The sequence below is a fragment of the Thermobia domestica genome, chromosome 3 (genome assembly GCF_964235325.1).
Source record: "Thermobia domestica chromosome 3, izTheDome1.hap1.1, whole genome shotgun sequence".
NCBI classification, from domain to species: Eukaryota; Metazoa; Arthropoda; class Insecta; order Zygentoma; family Lepismatidae; genus Thermobia; species Thermobia domestica.
Window position 1 is genome coordinate 276,753,585 of NC_137456.1, and position 24,721 is coordinate 276,778,305.

At 35.8% G+C, this 24,721-nt stretch overlaps 1 protein-coding gene across 1 annotated transcript; it reads left to right on the forward strand.

The window, feature by feature from the left end:
- The first annotated feature begins 4,177 nt into the window (after positions 1-4,177).
- On the forward strand, positions 4,178-13,195 carry LOC145681079 (uncharacterized). The gene is made up of 2 exons (XM_081752440.1): positions 4,178-5,659; positions 8,595-13,195. The coding sequence occupies exons 1-2, from the start codon at positions 4,192-4,194 to the stop codon at positions 8,747-8,749; spliced, it is 1,623 nt and encodes a 540-aa protein (XP_081608566.1). The 5' UTR covers positions 4,178-4,191; the 3' UTR covers positions 8,750-13,195.
- The last annotated feature ends 11,526 nt before the right edge of the window (positions 13,196-24,721 follow it).

Genomic DNA, 24,721 nt, shown 5'->3' on the forward strand with positions numbered 1-24,721 from the left:
ATTTGAATAGGTGAAGTTCACGGAGGCCACTAGATTAAAAAACGAAAAAAACAAAAACCAACCTATGTTAACTGGTCCCTTAGCTATATTAAAGAAAATACCAACCACATTTGTTTTATTCACTTGTTTTTCCTTTTCTTTTACAAAAAAAACTATTACACACAAATGTATCTAGCCAACAATGGTTGCAAATTATGCTACTATGAACACACACGGACAAATTATTGTTGTATGAAAACAAAGCAAAATTGAAGGATTTATATTGGTTAATGTCAGCGCAAGAATATCCCTGGATTTTCTTTTTATGAGAAAACTAATTACCTTTTGCTAAATTTACTTACGAAATTTGCCTAGATTAGAGAAATTTCCACTCAAACTATAAACACTAGCAGGGGTGCCTCCGAAGGGAGCAAGCGCGTCAGCGATGGTAGATAAGCGCACAAGCTAGGTTAGTGAACATAGGCGGATTTGCGCAGTGATATGACTTCCTATAGCACTTGTAATCATGGGTGCCCCAGAGGGGTCCGCCCCCCCCCCGGCTCACGAAAATGTGTACGTAATATAGCAAATCACGTATAATAAATATCAGAAATACTAGACGTATTTTTTCAACAATGGAGATGGCGTCTCTAGAAAATTTTCTTCGGGTGCCCCTGTTTGTAATGGTTTCACATTAGTAACGCTACATTTGTAAACATAAAATACAAGTTTCGTACACTTACAGAAACACGCCGCTGGCGAAGAATAGTGCCTAACACAATCATCTTTCATATGCATTCACATATTTCAATAATCGTGCATCAGTGGTAATTGATTTTAAACTAGTAAGCCTACACTTGGAAACAAAAAAAAAAAAAAAAAAAAAAAAAGAGCTGTTGTATATCTTACTATTTAATTCTGCCATCTGTGGAAATTTGTTCATTTCCATTTAGAATAATGAATTTTCTATTCTTTATTCTACCGAGGCCTTGATGGAAGTGACATTTTGACCTTATTCATAAACGTTTATTAAGGCAAGGTATCGATCTTGCTTCATACAAAACAGGAATAGCACTCTTGACCAAGATGCGTTTTTGCTCTCTCTCTCTCTCTCTCTCTCTCTCTCTCTCTCTCTCTCTCTATATATATATATATATATATATATATATATATATATATATATTGTATATATATAAATCTCAGAACATGTTTGAATAAGAGTTGTCTCAACATTGAAATTTTATGAAAGATTATGTTTTACTCGACACATGGTTTACTCAAGGAACGATCTTGAGCGTTCAACATTTATGAATACGGACTAGCATACTGTTCGTCCTACCTACTCTCTCAATTTTGCCCTAGACTCCAACTAAACACATTTTAGAAAAAATTCTTTGTTCTTTTCTTTTTGACAGGATTTACGTTTCTCAAGAAAACGCCGCGCCGTTTTGAATATGAATTCCCGAGATCGGAAAATTGTCTTAAAAGATGTTTATGAATGAGGTCGAAATGACATTTTTATCAAGACCTTCTTATACAGTATAAAATCTACATCTCAAAGTCTTGCAATAGTGGGATTATGAAATAGTAATTTACTTCCCAAGACAGATTAGAAAAACTTCCATTATGAAGCATGTATGAATACGGCTCTCTTATGTTACTTCGATTAAAATCCTAAAGAGAAGCGGGAGTTGTAATTCGTGCTAGGTGTAACGGAATTAAAAAAAAAAAAAAAAAGGACTTTAAGATTGTGAGCATTTAGATTGATATAAGAAAGTGGATTAAGTAGTTACCAGTTTAGTCGCTAGAGGTAGGCAGTGATAGACTCTTTCTATACGCATCAAAGACATAGTGACATCTAGTGGCAAATTTGGGAACTCGCAGAACCGATGTGAGAGAACTCAACCTTGAGTCAGGTGCATTTGGAAGCCTGAACTTCGAGTGAATAGAACTGTAAAATTGTGCTTTAAAATGTAATAGGGAAAGTGTTCTATTCCGTGCCTTTCGGTGTAGTCTTCCAGAACAGGAGTATTATGGTATCGTAAGTTATTATTGTAATAGTCCATATTAGCATAGGATAATGAGTAATCTTTAATCATTCTTTCTTCTATTATATTTTTGTATTTTTTTCCCCTTTTTTTTCCTTTTCGATGTAGTTGATTTGAATGTTTAGTTTGATTGGGGATGCCTTATTATTTATGGTGATATGGGCTAATGTTTTGCGTATTCATTGAAATTAAGAAATTGATATTAAATTCTCTTTTTGGACAATTAATTCTTGCTAAATTAAGGTGGGACTTAATTATTATACTCCGATGTTCATTAAAATGTAAGGACAGGATTGCATCGAAAGACGAACGTTTCTGATGATATTTGATTTAGGGGTTTTTCATAATTATTGTTATCATCGTTTATTATTTCTCTTGTTGTTAAATTCATATAGAGTTTTTGTTAAAATAAATGTTATGGCAGAAACGTCCTTTTTGATATTAAACTCAATCTAACCTACATCCAACACATATTGCAGCTGTATTACCGCATTGAACCTATTGGGATTTCCTCTAGTCTCTTTGAAGCCTCACGAGGAAGTAAAAATAAAGTATTGGGGTGTACCCCCAGCAAATTTTGTTACAAGGTTCAGGCTTCCAAATGCCGGTTATTGCTGTGTTGGATCGTGTCCCGGTATTATTATTTGGGTTGGTTTGTGTCCCGGTAAAATATTTGAATATTGGTTCGGATCAAGATAGCGCTGGTTCGATCCCAGAAGGTAGGAGTGGTTAGTGCATTACGGTTCGAGTCCTAATTTGTGGTACTTGGTTCGATGTCCCATTATATTTATTTGTATGTGGTCGGTTGAAATAAAAGAGTACGTGTATGTTTCATTCCCTTACTTGCTGAGAAAAAAAGAACAAACAAAAATCGTTTCAGCATTGGGAATAATACGAATATTTGGCTTTGAGAAAATCTGTTGTAAGGAATATTTGTTCCGATATACGTAATATATGTAAATGGTTCTACTGTGTTATAGAATTAATAAATTTAGTGTGTTGTACGGGGTAGCTTATGACCATTTTCGGCCTATCAATTAGAAATTATTTTTCAAAAAAAAAAAAAAATCAGAATCATGAATTTTGCTGCTCGTTTTGGAAGAGAGTTCACAGGTTGGTCTCCTGTGTGTAATCCACCAGGGGGTAACGAGGTTCCCGTTGGTTCTCTGGTGCAAATTGACGATGTGTCCACCGCAGGAGCCAGGGGGGCCCCCCAGAATCGGGATGTTTCTGATTTGTTGGACTTCGCTGGCTGTGCGGTGCCACAAGTACGTCCTTATCGTGGGTTGAATAAACCACCTATCACATGTAATTTCACAAAAATATTCTCAGAAAGTATTTATAAATCTATTGAGATGCAAATTAGCGAACTACCTCTTGTGAATGAAAATAGTGGTATTCTTTTATGTCAGTTCTTGTTGAAGGTAAACGAAATGATCGAAATGAAGGTTGCACCTTCCGAAGCAGTTTTAGTAGCTAGTTTAAGTAAATGTAAGAATCAAATGTTTGAAGAGATGCAGCGTTTACTTAATATAACGACTGATTGGAAGTATATTTCTGAATGTATTTTGGAAAAATTTATCTCACCTTTAGTTCGTACGGAATTTTACAATAGTAAGATGTTTAGAGTTATGAAAGAGCATGAATCCCTTCAAAATTTTCTTCGTGAGAAAATATCAGTGTTGCAACTATTGAATATAGAAATGTCAGATGTAGAATTCTGTCATACGGTCTCAAACTTAATCAAACCTGAGATTCGGGATTTATTATTGTTAACTGGTTTGCCTAATACTGTTCATGAATTTTTAGAATTTGCGGAAAGTTATGAGATGAATAGGCGATATGCCTTGGATTATCAGAAAACAGTAAAAAATCAATATATTTCGAATACAGTAGTACGTAACCTTACGAAACAAAATCGCGTTAGAAATTTTGGGGCAGGATTGGTCTGCAATGTATGTGGTAGTAGTAATCATGCTTGGAATCGATGTCCGTATAAAGGTAGTAACATTCGGGGAGACTCTATGTATTTGAACAATGAAAATTAGAAACAATATCATCTTTTACAAATGATGGTTTCCATCTGTCGAACGCCTTATCCGGCTGTTATTGATAAGGCTCAACTCTGAATTTATGTGAACGAACAGTTTTTGAGGAAATAAGTATGAAATGTCGACCTAAAGTTAAACCTGTAAAGTATTCAGTAACTGTTTTGGACAATGAGTCTGTAAACATCGAAGAAATGGTTGAACTAAGATTTTTCGTGAACAATTCTTGTTTTAGTGCTTGGTTTGGAATTATTGATCACCCTAGTTTGAAATTATTATTGGGAATTTCGTTTTTAAACGAAAATTTTGCTCATATTGACATTCGAAATAAAACTTTATTTTTTGAGAAACTCAACAAAGAAGTTAAATTGACTGAATTTAATCAACATGATTCTCATCATTCGGATGTATTTGTTGATTATCCTACAAAATTAAAATATTCTAGTGTAATTAATAGTGGGGTTAATAGACAGAATAGTAATACCGGATGTTGTCCTAGAGTATGTAATACGACCGCTTCACTTCAGAACTCTATACATTGCTTTCCTGGTGCAGATATGCAATGCCCGGACCAGGTAGGTTGTTCATCTTCTACTGGACGAGGTTGTCAAGTTGAAAACGATCAACGATTGGAGTATAGTGGAAATGAGAGTAATGGTATTAGACCTGGATCGCGTTCTATATCTATGCAGCGTAGCTCCTCAGCGGCAGCGTGTAGAGGAAGAGGTTTTCAGAGGTCAGCTGGAAATATTGGTAATCGTCGTGAATCAGCGGGGCGTTTTCGTCAAGGGACTTTTGTTATCAATTCATCCCGTCCATCAACAACATCGTGTGATGTGGGAAATAGATGCCCGTCTGTTCATCAGAGTAGTCACCATCCATCCATGATGTCAAGAGATCTTGGAGTTTTAGAGGCGGAGCGTAATCTAGATGTCTCTCACCAGACAAAAGTAGTACCATCCAGAAATTTTAGACGACAGTCAACTATTCATCGAGGTCAGCGTCCGTCTGCGGTACGTAGTGGTCATGAGTCTTCAGTGGAGATGAGCAGTCATGGTTTGTGGTGTCAACCGTCAGTGGCGGAGTTCGGTAGTGGTGTTAATACTCAGTCGCCTATAACACAGAGGTCAGAACATCCTGATGGATCAGTCCCAATGAGTGATCGTCGATTTCCAGTGATGCGTAGTGACATTGATTTACCTGATCAATCATTTAAACCCCCTTTAACTAGTAACTATTCACAGTCAATTTTGCAGATAGATCGTTCAACTTCAGGTGTGGAGAGCAATGGTGGTGGTCCTAATCGATCGTCCCAAGGCCAAATAACATCGGGTGTGAGCAGAGAGATGGTTTCCGGTCAGCGTCAGCGGGCCAGATCTAGGTGGAGAAGGGGGAGTTCCAGCCGAACCAATGTTGAGACAAACGTTCATATACCACGGCGTTCTTCATCTAGGCAGATGGAGTCGAAGGATTTTTCCAGAGAGGTCCAGTTTGTGGAAGAAGTTCCAGCTGGGGTCAGTGTTGACAATCCCACCAGATCAGAATTCCAGAATTCTCCCAATGAGTTGGAAGAAAATGGAAAAGGTAATGTTGATTTCTCTGTTGATATCATTTCTCCAAATTTAATAGCTTATGTTGAAAAATTGTTTAATGAATTTAAAGATGTCATCACCGATGATTTAGGTATGATAAATGATTATTAACATAAGATAATATTAACTGATACTACACCGTGTATTACACAGCCTTATCCTGTTCCCAAACATAAATTGAAAAATATGGATAAATTTATCGATTCTTTAATAGAAAAAGGGGTTGTTGAAGAGATTAAAAGCTCACCGTTTATTTCACCCTGCTTTATGATTTCAAATAAAGATAAATCGCCGAGGTTAGTAGTCAACTTCTCAGAAATCAACAAGCGTGTGTTAATGACAGGATTTCCGAGTCCCCACGCAGAATCTATTACAGCTAACATTGGGAGACATCGTTATTTTAGCTGTTTTGACGTAAAGTTTAGCTATTATCAAATCGAACTTCATCCTAGCTCTCGAGCAATAACAGCCTTTGCCACCCCAACTAGATTACTTCAGTTTCGCAAGGTACCCATGGGTCTCGTTACATCAGGCTTTGTATTGTCTAGCTTAATGCATAGAATGTTTAGGGACCTGGAAGGCGAATATTTAGACATATTTGTCGATGACATAATAGTTCATGCTGATAGTATTGAAAAACATAACGAGATTCTGGAAAAAGTTTTGCAAAGACTTCGAGAGAATGGTGTAACCATTTCCCCTCATAAAACTCGTTTGTGTAAACGTAAAATAAAATTTCTTGGTTATGAATTTTCTGAAGGAAATATGTATATCGACCAAGAAAGAGTGAAGGTTATTAAACAACTTCCCAGGCCTAAAAACCGTAGAGCATTAGCGAAACTGTTAGGTTTTCTTTCATATTATTTGAGATTCTTGAAAGATTATGGAGAATTGTTAGGGCCTTTATACGAACTTAAGAGTCCCAAAAATACATTTAAGTGGGGTAAAGAGGAAGATGAAATCTTAGATCAAATCAAGGAAGCTATAATAAATCATGTCATTTTGAAAGTCCCGGATTTTTCAAGTCCATTTATAGTACATGTCGATTCATCTTGTCGATGTTATAGCGGAATTCTTAGTCAGTATGATGATCAAGGGTTATTAAGACCGGTGATGTTTGCTAGTAAGTTAATACCAACAACTGATTGGTCGAAGAATATCTTCGAACTTGAGATGAAATCTTTAATTTACTGTTTAGATAAGTTTGATATGTATTTGCATCATAATAAATTTACAGTATTTTGTGATAATGCCAGCTTAACATGGATTTTGAAAAATCATAAAAGACAAAGAAAATACGGCTCTATGATAGAAAAGATAAGTAAATATAATTTCAATATAATACATCTTAGGAGTAAAAAGAACTTTTTGGCTGATTATATCAGTCGTATGTATAGTTTTGTTGATTTCGAGCCTCCGGGCGATGATATTGTTGAGATTAATACTGTTAACGATCAAAATGTTCATTTATCTTTTATAAATTTTTGGAAATTGCCTCTTTTTAATAAACCTTTAGGAGAACTGCAAAGGATGGATCCAAAGCTGAAAGGTATAATCCAATCTATAGAAAATAAACATACAGTAGAACCATATCTTATCCAAAATAATATTTTGTTAAAAAGGACGAATGGCAAGGTATATGGGGGACTTCGGGCTGTAATTCCTGACAGTATGAAAGAGAGTATCATTAAATTCTTCCATGAACAAATCGTTGGGGGTGGTCATGGTGGTTGGGCCAAGACCATCGCTAAAATTGCAAGCCGCTTTACTTGGGACAATTTGTATCAAGATATTGCTCAATTTATTCAACGCTGTGATATCTGCCAGCGGATAAAAAATCGAAATATTCCTCTTTATGGTACGTATTTTTCGAAAAAAGAAACTAAACCCAATGCTTGCTTGCATATTGACGTAATGGGTCCTTGGTTACCTAGTCATGGATATAAATAGCTGCTAGTTGTCACGGATGCCTTTTCAAGGTTCGTTATTATTGAACCACTTAGAAAGATAACTTCTAAGATTATATGTGTCAAGTTGGATAAGATATTTTATATGTATGGATATCCAGCTCGATTATTGCACGATAATGCGAGTTACTTTAGATCTGATCAGTTCCGCCAATATTTGTTTAGTTTGGGCATACAAGATATTTGTACAGCTCCCTATTCGCCTTCTTGTAACTTCACGGAAAGACAAAATAAAAATATAAAGTTGATATTGAAGGTGTACATAAATCAAAACCAAACTAAATGGGCTGATCACATTTACAAAGTGCAATATACTTTGAACTCGTCAGAGAATTCAGAAACTCGTAAAACTCCTGGTGAATTATATCTTGGGAGAATAATGTGGAATCCTCTTGATGTTAGATGGATCATAGATCTTGGTGTATTAGATAATGCACAAGATAAAATAGAGATGAGTCAGAGGATAGCCCAAAATATTGAAAAGGCTTGGCGTCGGAAAGAATCCGCCTATAAGAAACGCCATATTCCGGTGACATTTGCTGTGGGTGATTCTGTCTTAGTGAAGCGTATGTTAAAGGCTTCGATCGAGCAGAAAATTATGCCGAAACTAAGTCAGAATTATGATGGCCCATTCCAGATACTTTGCTATCCGACCAAAAACACTGTTTTGTTAAAATCTATTGAGAACCCTGGCATTGTTATAAAAAGGAATGTAATGCATATAAAAAAGTACTATCCTCCTAGAGCTTCATAATTTGTAAAATTGAAAGAATTTAAATGTAAATTGTAAAATTGCATTTAAAATTTCTATTCATAAGTAATTAAATATTATTCATGAAAGTAAAGCTTGCCGGAAACACATGTAATAACCTTAAATATTGTAAATATGTAGATAAACATGTTAAATGTTAGATATTTTTATTATGTTTGTATACTGTGTTTGTTTGTTCAATCCTGCAGGATGTGTGTACTTGTCCATGCCTGTTCATGTCCCTGGGAATACATCGTCAGAAATGGTAGAAACTTCCTTTGCTTTGTCATCAGTTGCATTTGGTAAATACTCTGGATCCTCGAGATGGCTGTCACATTTTCATTCTCGTTATGGAAAGGATTAGAACTCTACGTGGAACTCTGAATATTCCGGAATTTGTTTGGGCCCATATTCAAGTAAGATCTTTGTTTTGGAAAGTGAGTGGACATGGTGAGTTGATCCTTCCGATTTTGGCATGCCTGATTCCAACAGAGACAGATCATTTTTTTTCAATTACCTTATTGTCTGTTAAATTATTTATACACCCTTGTGGGGGAATTTTGTAACGGAATTTAAAAAAAGGACTTTAAGATTGTGAGCATTTAGATTGATATAAGAAAGTGGATTAAGTAGTTACCAGTTTAGTCGCTAGAGGTAGGCAGGGATAGACTCTTTCTATACGCATCAAAGACATAGTGACATCTAGTGGCAAATTTGGGAACTCGCAGAACCGATGTGAGAGAACTCAACCTTGACTCAGGTGAATTTGGAAGCCTGAACTTCGAGTGAATAGAACTGTAAAATTGTGCTTTAAAATGTAATAGGGAAAGTGTTCTATTCCGTGCCTTTCGGTGTAGTCTTCCAGAACAGGAGTATTATGGTATCGTAAGTTATTATTGTAATAGTCCATATTAGCATAGGATAATGAGTAATCTTTAATCATTCTTTCTTCTATTATATTTTTGTATTTTTTCCCCTTTTTTTCCTTTTCGATGTAGTTGATTTGAATGCTTAGTTTGATTGGGGATGCCTTATTATTTATGGTGATATGGGATAATGTTTTGCGTATTCATTGAAATTAAGAAATTGATATTAAATTCTCTTTTTGGACAATTAATTCTTGCTAAATTAATGTCCATTGTTGCAATGTTTACCTCTTGCCTACTTTGGACACTTCTTGAAATCAGAGTATATCTGAAAACTCTATTTAAAATATATCTGAGGATTACACCCTATTAAGGAATGCCCTCTACACCTATTGACAATTGATGAAATATGCACTTTTGGACTATATATGCGTGGCTTCCTTTACGCTAATAAGAACCACCATCCACAGTTTCTGGAATTCGAAACAGGGCATATTGAAATTTGTCTTTTTCGCGATTTTGGACAGCCCTAGCACTGAAACTATGCACTTTTCGCCATACTCCATATGAGGTTTTTCTCTTATTTTGATGTGAGGAATCATCTCTTAAAAATAAGGAAGCTTCTAACATTTTTAAAGATTTCCGTTTCAAGAGGGGCATTTTGATATAGTTAAAAGTTAAATGTAAGAATGTTCGACGGAGAACTCACCCTAGACCGCTACATACACTTCAATGATTATTGGTGCATGAGTGGACTATGGTCTAACTTAGGTTTTCATCAAATTATTGGTAAAGAGAGGCCGTTACCCAGAACACTAAGACATGAGGGAGAGATCATTTTGGGGGGATTAACTTGAGTTCATTTTACATTAATACATGTATATCAACAAACAACTGAGTTTTTGGGGAGACTGAGAATGATCACACCTTGGTTACGGGTTTGGGTAGCGGTAAAGAAATGGTAGATGTGCAAGTAAACGAAAACTACCGATATTAATGTTTAATCCATTGATTGATCGATAATAAAACACCCGATTCCATTCAAGTCCAAATTCATCCGCATGAGGATGAGGGGTGGAGTGAGAACGGATAACGCGTAAAAATAATCGAAAAGGATAGATATTAGTGTGTAATCAATAATTTTTGGAGCCTTTAAGATGAATAATTACACATTGCCGTTGCCGCTGAAGTCCAAGTTCATTTCCCATCGGTGTGAAGCCATAATAATGAAGGTGTGATAATAAAGATTCTTATTATTACACTTTCATTGAAATGAGTGTCTTAAGGGTAAGAGAGGGTTCAAAAAATTCCACAAACATAAAAAAAAATGTTCGCTACAGGGCCACTTGTACTATTTCGTAGCTTGATGTCATACTATTGTACTTAGTAGTATGATAGGGATGGGAAGCTGAAATTTTGATTCTTTGTTTTACTTCTGAGGTTAAAGCACAAGATAAGAACCATAGTCTTCTTGCATAGCTAATATGAGTTTAAAAATGAAAAAAGCTTAATGAATTTGAGCTCACTCTGAGCGAAAAGTTTTCCTCTTGTAAAATACAGTAAGAAATAATAATGATAAAGAGGTTCATTTCGTATCAATCAGACGTAAGTATTACGCCGTGAAGATGTGTCAATTTTCAACAAAATTGCGCTACATTCTACTATTTCATTCTGATAGACGCAAATGCTGCGCAACCCTATGAAGAAATTTGTACTGTTTATGAGAAAGATACGCTATTAAAAAGCAACAGCCAAAATATGTTTCAGTCAGTTTCGTTCTGAAAATTTCGATGTCTAAAATTTTCGTAACACAGAAAAATTGGATGATATTCTGGCAAAAGTCGAGCGAGATTAGCATGTAGGAAGTCACGACATCGCTAATAACCTAAACACTCATCTCTAATAAATGAAAAATCATTTGGAGAAGGCTGACTATAAAAAGAATCTCGATGTGTCAGTGCCATATGATCTGACTCAAAAACGTTTACTCGATCAAACTTCTGTCTACGAATCTCTACTAAAACGTTACGAGTTCGGGTCATTTCTGAAACAGTCAATTAGGAGTGATTTAAGATGAATAAATTACAGAAAAAAAGCTAAAAAAAGATCAGGTTGAAATGAGAAGCTCCGGCTCCACGGCCTTCGAAATGTGGGTGTGGAGCAGTGGCGTAGCACACTTTTGCGGCCCCCCCGCAAAGTATAGAGAAAGGGCCCTAGTTGTAAAGCCGATAGAAGTAAGATTAAAGTTCTACTTCTTTAAATCTTTATTCATAGCAAGACTTAGGGTCCCCCTATATCTCGGGGCCCCCCGGACTGCGGGGGTTGCGGGGACAGCTGCTACGCCACTGGTGTGGAGAAGGATGGAAAGAACTAGTTGGGTAGAGTGTCCTAAAAATGATCCTATGCATTCCATGGCCCCTGAGTAAACATAAGCAAAATTTCAATAGGTAATGCAATCCCGAACCAAAGCATCTCTAACTCATTCACATTAACGCTATGGTACATGTGGGAGCCCAAATTGTATAATGAAAAGTGAAAATATAGTCACTCCCGACGTCAAACAAACACATTAGCTCGAACCAAATACCTCTACTTCATTCGCACCAATAAGGGACGCGGTGGCTCAATGGTAAAGCGTTCACCTCTGCTGTATGGGGTCCCTAGTTCAAACCCCGCGAAAAGTAATTTTGTGGTGGGCAACATTATGCTCGGTATACTCCAATTTTCTCCCACCAATTCATTTATTTTTCATCGTCACCGTCTCCTTTAGCCTAGCATGCATATCTGTGGGACGTAAAACTAAAGATTTCATTTGCACCAGTGTTAGTCCATCTCATCAAAGGGATCACAATCCCCAAATTTTATGCCATAAAAGGGAACGAAAAATTAAAAGCATTTGTAAACCTGTACTATTTTCATAACGTAATGAATCATCAAGACCATATTTTTTAGTAATTTTAAAGAATCATCATGACCTCTAATCTAAAAATCCCAATTCAATGACGTCATAGCAGGGTCAAGGTACCTCTGACTCATTCGCACCAGCGTGCATGGCCCCTGAATAAGCATAAGCAAAATTTCAATAGGTGACGCAATCCCGGGCCAAAGCATCCCTGATTCATTCACTATGGTCCATGTGGCCCCAAATTGGATTATTAAGAGTGTGGTAGGGTGGGGCCCATTACTTCCGCCCCCTACAGCTGACAACCTGCAAATCCGCCCATTCTCAAAAGACGGCGTTTATATGCATTAAAGCAAGAAGATACACACACATACTCAACAAATAAACAATTCAATATGGCACATTAAAATATAAACTAGGTGAACCTGTAACGACCTGATTTCGTTACAGTTTCTTTTCGTTTATTGTATTTTATTTTGTTTGATTATTTCCTGATCTGTCAAATGGTGTTATAATTTTGTCAAATGTTGTTATAATTTCTAACGTTAAATAGTTAATTTTCATAATATTTCTAGTGTGCTGTTGTTTTCTCTATCTGCACCACATAATAAGAATTGGATTCTATAGACTATGAATTTAATGCCAATTCTTTTCTTCTTCTTAACTATGATTTGTAAAATAACTGTACTCAATTATCATCAAACAATAAGATTTCAAAAATATTGTCTATTTTGATTATTTAGTGCATAACATTGAAAAATAATAATTAATTGTGCCTAGATCATTATTTGTTTAAAAATATCTTGGAACTAAGTTTATTTTGAATTATTAATTGACATATCTAGTGAAATGATCAACTTCAGCTAAGTTTCTTGGGCTCATTCTCTTTGATGAGCTAGAAATTGTAAATTCCTTTAACGAATCATGTTCAACTGACCGTTCGAATACTAGATTAAAGTTATAGATATTCAAACTGATAAATTTTGTGCAACAGTAAGCGGAAAAGTTTATATAATGGGCATGAATAGCATAATAAATGAACTGAAGGTTTTGAAATCTGGGTTTTATTTAAGGATTCAAATGCAAAAGAATGACATCGATTACGGTCAGTTGTTTCAACATCTCTCTTCTTGTACATAAAGTCTATCACTTCTCTAACATCTCCTTATCTGTGTCTTCGATCCGATGCCTTGCCCTACTGCAACGTAGCTGCAGATGCGTAGCAGTGTGACAGGAACTCGAGGAACGAATAGTGACAACGTACCCGTTTAATGATAGATTGGCACACAACAAATTTGGCGACCTTGACAGGATGACGTAGACGACGTAGAACATCAGCGTAGCTACGTAGAGAATGAAGTGATAGAGGACAAGTGAGAAGCAGAAGATACGAAAGGAAAACAATTACTAGTGAATCATTGGGAATGAGGCCTATGTAAATGAGATAATGAAAGTGCAACAAGAAGTTAGTGGACAGAGTGAGAGCGAGAGTTACGCTTGTTGTATGGGCGTAACAGAAGCTGACGAAACTAATAATGAATTATTGAACTCGGTGATGTGTGGATCATATAATCGCTGGTATCATTTTCGCTGTGTTGATCTGGACGATTCACTTTATGATGAATTGAGTAATTCAGAAGTGGAATGGTATTGTGACATCTGTAAAGAAGATTTGAATCGTACAGAAACATCGAATCAAGAATTTAATAATGAGGAGACATACAGTAATGAACTGAGTGGTGTTCAGTTAATTACGAACCACGATGTAAGTCCAAAGTCCTCACGGACTGAGACAAATATTCAGGGAGAACAAATAACTCTTAAAAATGTGATGGAGCAGTTAATGTGCTTGGTGCAGCAATCAAGTGCGACTCTTGGTGTTGTCAATATGTTGAAAGAAGAAAATAAGAGTATGAGGGAGAAAATGAACAGGAATTAGTTCACAACGGAGCAACAGTTCAAAGAAATAAAGGATCAGATGAAAGCCATGAAGGATGAGTGGAAAGCTGATTTAGGACGAGAAGTTTCAAAAATTGAAGCTGTGGTTGAACATGCTAATCTGAAAGTGAGCTTACAAGAAGAAAAGATGAAGCAATTGACAGATACAATTTCCGAAGAGGTCCAGAAAACGGATGAACTCAAGAAAGAACTGGCGGACTACAAATTGGTTACGGAAGCTATTGTGGATAAAACAAACGAAATTGAGGTCGATTGTAAAAACAGACATGATTGTATGGATCTGAAGCTTGCACAGCTGAGACAGGAAGTGGAAGACTTGAAGATAAACAAACACGGGAATGTTTCAGATTTGGTAACTTCTACTAATATCAATTCTGTTTCAGGGAATGAAAATATTATTATTCCAACGGTAACATCTAGTGCAACTGTAACATCAACTATAACTAATGTTGTTAGTTCTGTTAATACTTATAGAGTTAGTAGTATGTATAGACCAAGTGAAATTTCTAAATCCTGTCAAATGCCTTACACATACGTTGATTTGAATAGCACAACGCGAGATATTGTATCTAGTTGTAACCCAACTAGGGCCACTGTAGATAGTCCGGTTGAAATCGGGAATGATTTATCGACGTTACCTCATGAATGTAGATTGCGATCAACGTTCCCTCATGAATGTAGATTGCAAACAGAGTCGAATGACTCTAAAGTAGTTCAATCGTCTCTAAAACCTAGGGACGTACGTAATTTCCCGCGATTTGGAGGACAGTCAACTCCTGGTGCTGCCCGGCAATTTCTGGAGGAGTTCAACAGACTCTCGCAACTTTTCAATTTAACAGAGGAACAGAAATTAATTTTAGTGGACCAGTGTCTGACAAGAGCAGCTAGTGCGTGGTATCGCACAAAAATAAAAGAAGTTAAAACTTACACTGAATTTGAGGACAAATTCAAAGCGCAATATATGTCCGAAAATATGGAGAGAGCGCAAAAACGACGCTTACTTTCGACATGATATGATAAATCCAAATATTCGTCGACAGTGGAGTTTGCGTGGTCGTTAATTGAGCGATATCACGGAATAGCAGAAACCTATGATGAAAAAGAATTGCTGGACATCTTATTAGCGTGTATTCCACCTGATGAATCTCGTCTAGTTAGAATTGTGCCTTTGAAATCAGTAGACGAACTGATACTGCGACTGACTGAACTGAACTCTGTTGAGGTTAATCCTACTCAGCGAGGTAATAATATAAATTCAGGTAAACCATATGTGAGGTTGGCTAAAGTAAACTGGAAAACTCGCACTGGTGAATCTTCAACTCAAGTTAACTCGCCTGATTACGGAAACCAACGGTATTCACGAAGGGACAAAAATTGTGGCAACAACTATCAAAGACGAAATGGTTGGTATCGTGCCAAATATCGTAGGCGATACGGCACAGATCAGGATTGTCAGACGACGGAATCTGATGTACAAAATTGTTCCACCGAGCAGGTTGTAGCAATGTCCACGTCGGAAAACGGTCCGCGCACCCGAGTATAGCAGGGAAGGAGGCTTGCGCGCAGATGCTATTCTCTGCTGGAGCAATGGAAGACAACGAAATTATGAAAGAACTAAATTACACAATCTCAAGACATAGATCAAGAGGTACTTCTAGGAAGAAGTGATTATTGTTTCTGTTATCCGTCACCTACAGTGTCTTGCAGTGTAGCTACAATAAATTTAACCGGTATAATTGATTCTGGCGCTGAACTTAATCTACTCAGCGATAGAATATGGAACCAAATTAAATCAAAATTTCCGTCTGCCAAGCTCAGAAAATATTCTCACTTTAAAATCAGGACATTTGTTGGTAATGATAAGTTCCAAACAATGGGAATGCAAATGCTAAACCTTTGTATAGAAGACCATTTGTTTGAAGTACCTATTTTTGTCATTCAAGGAATGAAACCGGATTTACTTCTTGGAAGCCCGTTTTTGAAAAAATGTAATGGTATTGTAGATAGTGGTAACCAGAAACTTCAATTAACAGATAAGGATGGAAATGTAGTAATATTAAAATTAACACAACCTACTCCTATTCATTTATCGATCAGTGAGGATGACAAATTAATGCATACCAATTTTATTAGTACCGGAAGTGATGAGGGTGAAGCGACAGTGAACTATTCTGTGCCTGAACCGAATGTTACCGAGGAGGAAATACGAAAGGTTGTCTACGAAAGAGAAGATATTTCATCAGAAAATAAATCACGATTGTTTCAACTCCTTTGTGAATACCGGCACCTATTTACAGAATATCCTAGGGGTATTAAAACCGATTTATATAAAATTGAACTTACAGATGATGAACCGGTAGTTGGAAATTTATACGGGGTGCCGCAAGCGATGAGAATGGAGTTTGAAAAAGAATTGGAGAAATGGGTGCAACATGGAATTGCTAGAGAGATGCCTTCGCCATACAGAAACCCAATGCACTGTGTCCGAAAATCCAACGGAGGAGTTCGCCCAGTGTTATATTTGAGAGGTTTAAATCGTAAGGTTATCTCACAGAATGTGCAAGTAGAACCAATTACTGAATTGTTAGCGCGTTTATCTGGTTCCAGTGTCTTTTCCTCGTTTGACTGTGTCTCTGGATATTATGGAATACGTCTTCATCCCTCGTCATATCAATGCACAAGCTTCGTATATCTTGGCAGGCAATACTGTATGCTCGTTCTTCCAATGGGTCTTCGATCTGCTCCCGCCATTTTCCAGGAAACAATGAATCGGTTCTTTAAGATGAACACTCGATCTTACGTCATTGTTTATCTCGATGACGTTTTATGTTTCTCAACATCTTGGGAAGAACATTTTCGTCATTTAGAGTCTGTTTTCCATATATTTGATGAAGCGAATTTCTCACTCAATTTCAAAAAATGTAAATTTTTACTACAAGAGGTCACATTCCTAGGACATGTAGTGAACGGCTCTGAGATTAAGATAAATCCGAAGTCAAACGAGCCTATAAGATGTTTTCCAATCCCGAAAACTAGGAAGCAACTTAGATCTTTCCTCGCGCTCGTTGGATGGCGTCACAGGCATATAAAGAATTTCTCTAAATTAGCATCACCCTTATTTGAGCTATTAAAGAAAGATCACCCGTTTATTTTTGATGAAAGTGCCATTAAAGCTTTTAACACTTTAAGAAACTTGGTTAGCAATCCTCCTCCTTTAGGTCAGCCTGATTTTGATAAAGAATTTCACATTTATAGTGACGCATGCTCTGAAAATTTGGCAGGTTTCTTAGCGCAATTTCAGGATGATTCCAATGATTTGACAGTTATTGCGTATGCCAGCAGACGTCTGAAGCTTCATGAATTATCCATGTCAATATTTCAAATTGAATTGGCTTCTATCCTCTATCTCTGTGACTATTTCTCTAGTTATATTTTAGGTAGAAAAACTATTGTCCACTGTGATAATAGCGCGGCTACTCATGCTTTTACCTTAAAGAATTTAGATGCACGAACCACAAAACTGGTACTTAAGTTACAGCGCTATGATTTACACTTCGGGAAAGAAAGGGAAAGAAAATCTGGGAAAGAAAATTTCGTCGCTGATACGTTAAGCCGTTATCCTCCGGAGTTAGATGAAGAAATCAAGCAAGTCTATATTAATTTGATTCCTAATCAACATACGGTAGTGTACTCTAATTTTATTTTCACTGAAGATCCAGATCTTTTTACAACTGAAGTACTAAGGAAGGAACAGCGTTTGGACAGCTATTGTCAGAAGATGATAAATTTGATGGATTCGAGACATCGTTCAGAGGAAGTAATTATAGTGGGAGATTTAATATTTGTCAAAGACAAGTCTAACAACCGATGGCTGTTGATAATTCCTAGATCTCTCGTCCCTGAAATTGTAGCAAAGATCCATCAAAAGGAGCATTTTGGTGTCAAAAAGTGCATGGCATTTACTCGATCTTTGTTATATTGGCGTGGACAAAAGAAAGATTTCACCCAATACATCCGGGAATGTCTGGAATGCGCACGCACAAAATTTAGAAATCAAGCTGTCAGTGGAGAGTGTTATCACATCGAAGCTAGTTATCCACACGAGAAGTTATGTTTAGATCTTGTGGAAAAGTTGCCGAAGAGTAAAGGATATCGATATATATTATCAGTAATTGATGTTTTCACTAGGTTTGTTAGTTTTTATCCTCTTTGAACGGCACACACCACAGAAATTGTAAGAGTGCTTGAGCGTCTGTATTTCTACAATTTTCCACTGCCAAGCCACATTATCACAGACCAAGGCCCGCAATTTTTATCTAAGGTGTGGAAAAGGTTTTGTGAATACAATCAAATCTCTCATCATATGAGTTCTCCATATACTCCGCAAGCTAATGGAATGATTGAGCGACAACATCCAGTGCTTAATAGGATCCTAAGACTGAAATGCAATCAAGATCATACCCGATGGAGCGAATCCATAAAAGAAATACAGGATCTCTTAAATAATTCTATTAGCAGTGCCACGGGTAAATGTCCTGCAGAATTGTTTATATCTTTCTCTGCGACTAATAGTTGTAAACGCCGTTATCGTTGGCCACATGAGCTATTATCCATAGAATTACAGGATCGACAGTTACAAATTGAATCAACTCCGACCAAACAGTCGAAAAGAAGCGTGTCTAGTTCCTCATCGCAACCGCTACTAAAAGAAGATGACCTTGTAATGTTAAAAACACACCCGACGTCAATAGCTGCTAAAGATAAAATTCATAAATATATGTTAACTTATACAGGTCCCTATCTTATTAGAAAAGTGTTGAGAAATTGTGCGGTTTTGAGTACATTAACGGGGAAACCCATTGGAACTGACAACTTTTGCAACTTAAAACGTTTCAATTGTTCAGCACAACGTAGATCTGAGTTACTTAGTAGATATTCATAATTAAAATATATATATATATATATATATATTCGAAGTCGGGGTAACCTGTAACGACCTGATTTCGTTAGTTTCTTTTCGTTTATTGTATTTTATTTTGTTTGATTATTTCATGATCTGTCAAATGGTGTTATAATTTTGTCAAATGGTGTTATAATTTCTAACGTTAAATAGTTAATTTTCATAATATTTCTAGTGTGCTGTTGTTTTCTCTATCTGCACCACATAATAAGAATTGGATTCTATAGACTATGAATTTAATGCCAATTCTTTTCTTCTTCTTAACTATGATTTGTAAAATAACTGTACTCAATTATCATCAAACAATAAGATTTCAAAAATATTTTGTTTAGGTGTAATTATCGTTGTCTATTTTGATTATTTAATGCATAACATTGAAAAATAATAATTAATTGTGCCTAGATCATTATTTGTTTAAAAATATCTTGGAACTAAGTTTATTTTGAATTATTAATTGACATATCTAGTGAAATGATCAACTTCAGCTAAGTTTCTTGGGCTCATTCTCTTTGATGAGCTAGAAATTGTAAATTCCTTTAACGAATCATGTTCAACTGACCGTTCGAATACTAGATTAAAGTTATGGATATTCAAACTGATAAATTTTGTGCAACAGTAAGCGGAAAAGTTTATATAATGGGCATGAATAGCATAATAAATGAACTGAAGGTTTTGAAATCTGGGTTTTATTTAAGGATTCAAATGCAAAAGAATAACATCGATTACGGTCAGTTGTTTCAACATCTCTCTTCTTGTACATAAAGTCTATCACTTCTCTAACATCTCCTTATCTGTGTCTTCGATCCGATGCCTTGCCCTACTGCATCGTAGCTGCAGATGCGTAGCAGTGTGACAGGAACTCGAGGAACGAATAGTGACAACGTACCCGTTTAATGATAGATTGGCACACAACAAACTTCTTTGAAGACAACTCATTTTAAAAACAAAAGGTAGGGAAAAGGTAACAACAATGCCGGTATTGTCAACTTAGAAATTATTTCTACATAAGAAATAAAATTTTTTACGTGCAAAATCAATTACTGTGTATAAGAATGGATTTATTAAAGATATTTAGCATTTACTTTCCAGTGACAGTATGTTTTAATCATTGGAAAACCAGAGACGGTATAGAATAGAATAGAATATTTTTATTGTCGTTAAACAACATTTGTTGCAATAGACAACGTCAAGAGTATACAAAATATACACATTAAATATATAGGTACATAACTAGTGACTTTTTTATTTTTTAATTCTTTGTCAAATTCTACAACGCTATACACAGCTGTTTCAATTAGCCAAGATTTACAGTGTTTCTCAAAGTTTCTATTACACATACCACGAATTTCTGTAGGTAGAAGATTATGCATCTTCATCGCAGTGTATTTATAACTATTTTGTGTTTTATTTAATCTGAAATATGGTGTATCGAGGTCGTCTCCGTATCTTGTGTTATAGTAATGAATTTTATTTCGGGTACAGATATTTTCCAAATTTTCTTTAATATACATGAGACAGCTATAGATATACATTGAGGGTACTGTCATGATTTGTATCTCTTTAAAGAAAGGTCTGCAAGAGTCATTATCACGTAGTCCCTTTAACACTCTTATTGCCTTTTTTTCATTTAAAGGGCTTGAGCACCAGTTGAATTACCCCATAATAATATACCGTAGAGCAATAGAAAATGAAAGTAAGCATAATAAGTTGACAGAAATATTTTTTCACTATTAATAGTTCTTACTTTACGTAATAAATATATAACTCTAGATAGTCTTCTACATAGATTTTCAGTATGTATGTTCCAGTTTAACTATGGATCCAAGTGGATTGTTCATTGGATTGAATCCTTCATCACTGAAAAATCAGAGGCGGTATGGCATACAACCACATACCGTCTCACTTCGACCTCTGTCAGGGCCGCGCTAGCAGATTTGCCGCCCTGGGCGGTACTTTCACATGCCGCCCCTTTAATCCGCAAACCTTATTTTGACAGAAGACGTTCAAGTGTCACGAAAAAGTAAGATGCCTATTTAAAAACATGTATGAAATGGAAAAGTAAACAAAAACTTGAACTACCTCTCTCGAATGCTAAGGAATCCATATATGACACAATATTCAGTATGCTCGATTTCGCTGTATATCTGTGATATACAGCAACACATACAGAAAATAAAATTAAAAAATATGCTTTAGTCACGACTAAGAATTTTCATTTTAAGCTTATTTTGTAGCAAAAGGAGTTTCCCTAGAGTATGGAACATGAAGATAATATAGTGAGTCAGATATTACGGCAAAACTAAGTGATTATCATAAGCCTTATAATGTACTAAAACACAGAGATTCATAAATTTAACATACCTTAATTGAAAGAAACTTTTCTTGATTTGGTATGAGCAAATTCTTTTATCATATGCTCGTAGTCCAATGTTTCAGCCAATTCGTGTTCTATTGATATCATCACTAGTTCACACAAGCGTGTTTCAAACAGGAAGAACATTTTTACAAAAAAAAAATTGTAAAAATAAAATAAAAATAAAAATAATATAGAATAAAATAACTGAATGAATGAATGATGATGATGATATTGTGTTTCTGTATGATGTTCCCTTTCCTCGAGACTATGGCTGCGTGAATGTGTCACTGACCGCTGAACGCAAACCCACTGGGCCCAGACGGGTAAGCTATCAACACTCACTGACCCATCCACTACACCAATCATCTCCGGAAAATAGAACTCAAGTTGACCCTAAATATAAAGATTTCTAAGCCTCCTTCATTCTCACTCGCAGCCCAGTATCCCGATCCGCAGTTCATAGCCTGCATCCCATCGCGAGATAAGGTTACAAACCACAATCCGACAGAACAAGACACTGACCCAAGAGTGAAACTGACGGTGAGTGCTTCGAAAATCTAAATGTGTGTTTTTACTAACCCAGATAAAAAAATCTCAAATCGGATCTAAAACGCGCAACGGGATGGAATTTCGAAAAAGAAAACTGAATGCCAAAAATGAATTTTGCTGATATTATTATCGAAGTGAAATTTCCTGGCAGGTCTGTGATTCCAACCCCGGTCACACTAAGTGAAAACGATTCTATACGTCTCAAGATGCTATAATATACTTTCGTTACACTATTCACGTACTGCTTTTCAAAACTCTACTTTCTGAGTACTGACAATACTATTGAAGTTACTATACTACATCGTTTTAAAATAATTAGCTTTGCACTGGACAATGAAAGATTTTGTTTCGACTCGCACGCTTTATTTACACTAACTTTCTGTATGATAAGAGATAACAGGAGAATACATTTTAAAAAAAAGTTGGAAATTGAGGAAAATTCTTGACATAGCTGAATGGGTAAGTCTATCATTGCATTACATATTCTCTGCACATATCATGAACAATTCTACATACGTTTGGTTTAGTCAAAAAAAATTTTGAAAATAAGGACATTTACTACAAAATCACGTAAGCCTTGCACTACACATGTGCTACTCATTACGGCTGTATGCTTCATATTTTACTTTCTTTTCTTAGTATTCTCTTTTGGATACCGTTGTGAAAGTAGGGTCAGCGCGGAGGATTTATACCAACAAGGTGACCTCCCTTGTATGAGCTCAGACCTCATCCACTTTGATTCCACAACAAAACATTTTCTTTTGAGACAATACATACACTAAATAAATCTACATGAAAAGAAAGTACACTTAACCTAGTCCCTAGCCTAACTATCTAACTTAACCTAAAACATATAAAATCACTTTATTCAACAGATTAATAATATAGCACACACCCTGCTTCTTACCGAGGACGTATGGGACGTCGACCATTCAGCTCTACTTTTGTATATTGTTAAAATAAAAAAAAAGTCTTAAACTATGTGCTTAAAATTCGAATTTCTGGTTTCTGGTGAAAGGAATTTAAAATACATAACGAACGTGTTGTTGCTGACGAGCATCTCCCATTACCAATAGCTATGCAAGCACCCTTGTTATCAATGTGAGTCGAAACTTTGTATACATTTTGTCTCATCGTATTCAAACTAAAGTGAAGGTAAGCACAAACCAGAGAATGGATTTTGTTCTGTGATATAGCAGTACGGAAAATAATAAATAACAGAAAAAGAATATACGAAATTACATATCCAAAATATAATTTTGGGGTGAAATGTATGTACTCGAAAGTACACACATTTCATGGACTGTTGGTAACAAACATCCACACTGAAACTCCAAAAGAACAATTTCCCCCCCCCCTCCATTGAACGAGTGATTTATGTTACATCGCAGAGTTTATATATTGTACAACTTAGGGAAAACTACGCAGCGTTTAGCACATATTAGGAGGCATCACAACACCAGATATAAACATGTTCCAATCCGAAAGAGGTTAGAATTCCGCAGGTTTCAACTAGGCCAAAACAACAATAATTTGGAACTTTACTTTCTACCACTTACTTGCTGCAATAATCCATATAACGAACGTGTTTGTTCAGTTTATACTTTACCAATACTTTATCCTACTTGCCCCGGGCAAGTATTTTGGATAACTCAAAATATTTGAGACTGGAACTCCATGTCTTCGGGTTTCTGCAACAACGTGCAAACCTGACGCCAGCAGCTTGCTCTCCTTCACCCTTACACGATGAGCAAGTCAAAACTAATTTGAATTGCGACGCAGTCCTCAGGAGTTCGTACTCCAAAAGCTCCACTAGCAGCTAACCACACTGAATTAAATTGTAGATTTTCTGCAGATCAGACGCACTACCCATCTGATCATGGCGGCTTCATCAACCAAAAGAACAAAGACAACAGGAAGAAGATTCCCAATTGGAAGATCATTGTGACGTAACTATACGATGATAGGAGTTTCTCTCAGGATCAAATAAGCCGAAAAATCTCAACCACAACTGTGATTGCGGAAGATCCAATCACAGATAATTTAGATTAAACAAAGGGATGCTTCAAGAAGCTACTATGGCTGACTTTACAAATGTAATAATTTTAAAGAAGATTTCTGAAATAAATTTTTGAATTCTTTTGAAGATCCCCTAAGCCAAAAATATGAATGAAAATTGATTGGAAAGGACTAAATACGACCAGATATTACCTTATTTCCCAAAATAATATTATATTTTAGCTAAATATACGAATAGTTATTCAATGTAAATATATTACCATATATTTCCCTCTAAATATACTAAAATCATTAGTTCAAGGAACTTAACGCAAATTTTGCGATCTACTTCAAATCAAGTCATTGATTAATTATATATTAAAAATAAAATTTTAATAAATATTTAATTCATATATACACTGGTTGCCCAAAACTTCCGGGCCATGTTTCATTATACGATGTATAAGGTAACATCCTCCGGGAGCTTCGGAAAAAAATCTAACTTAGAAGTCCTAAGTTAAGCTCCTTTTTTTCTCTCTAACCTAACATTTTAATCATAAAATACACTAATGCAATGCAATCAATATAGGAAATGTTTTGAAAATTTTTCAGAGACCTTAAGCCTAATAAAGAATTTTATAACTATACGAAAAAAGGAAAATTGGACACAAAATAGACACAAAACAAACAAAAATTACCTTAATCTAAATTTAACCTACGATTCTCTTTCTTTTTTTCTTTCTCCA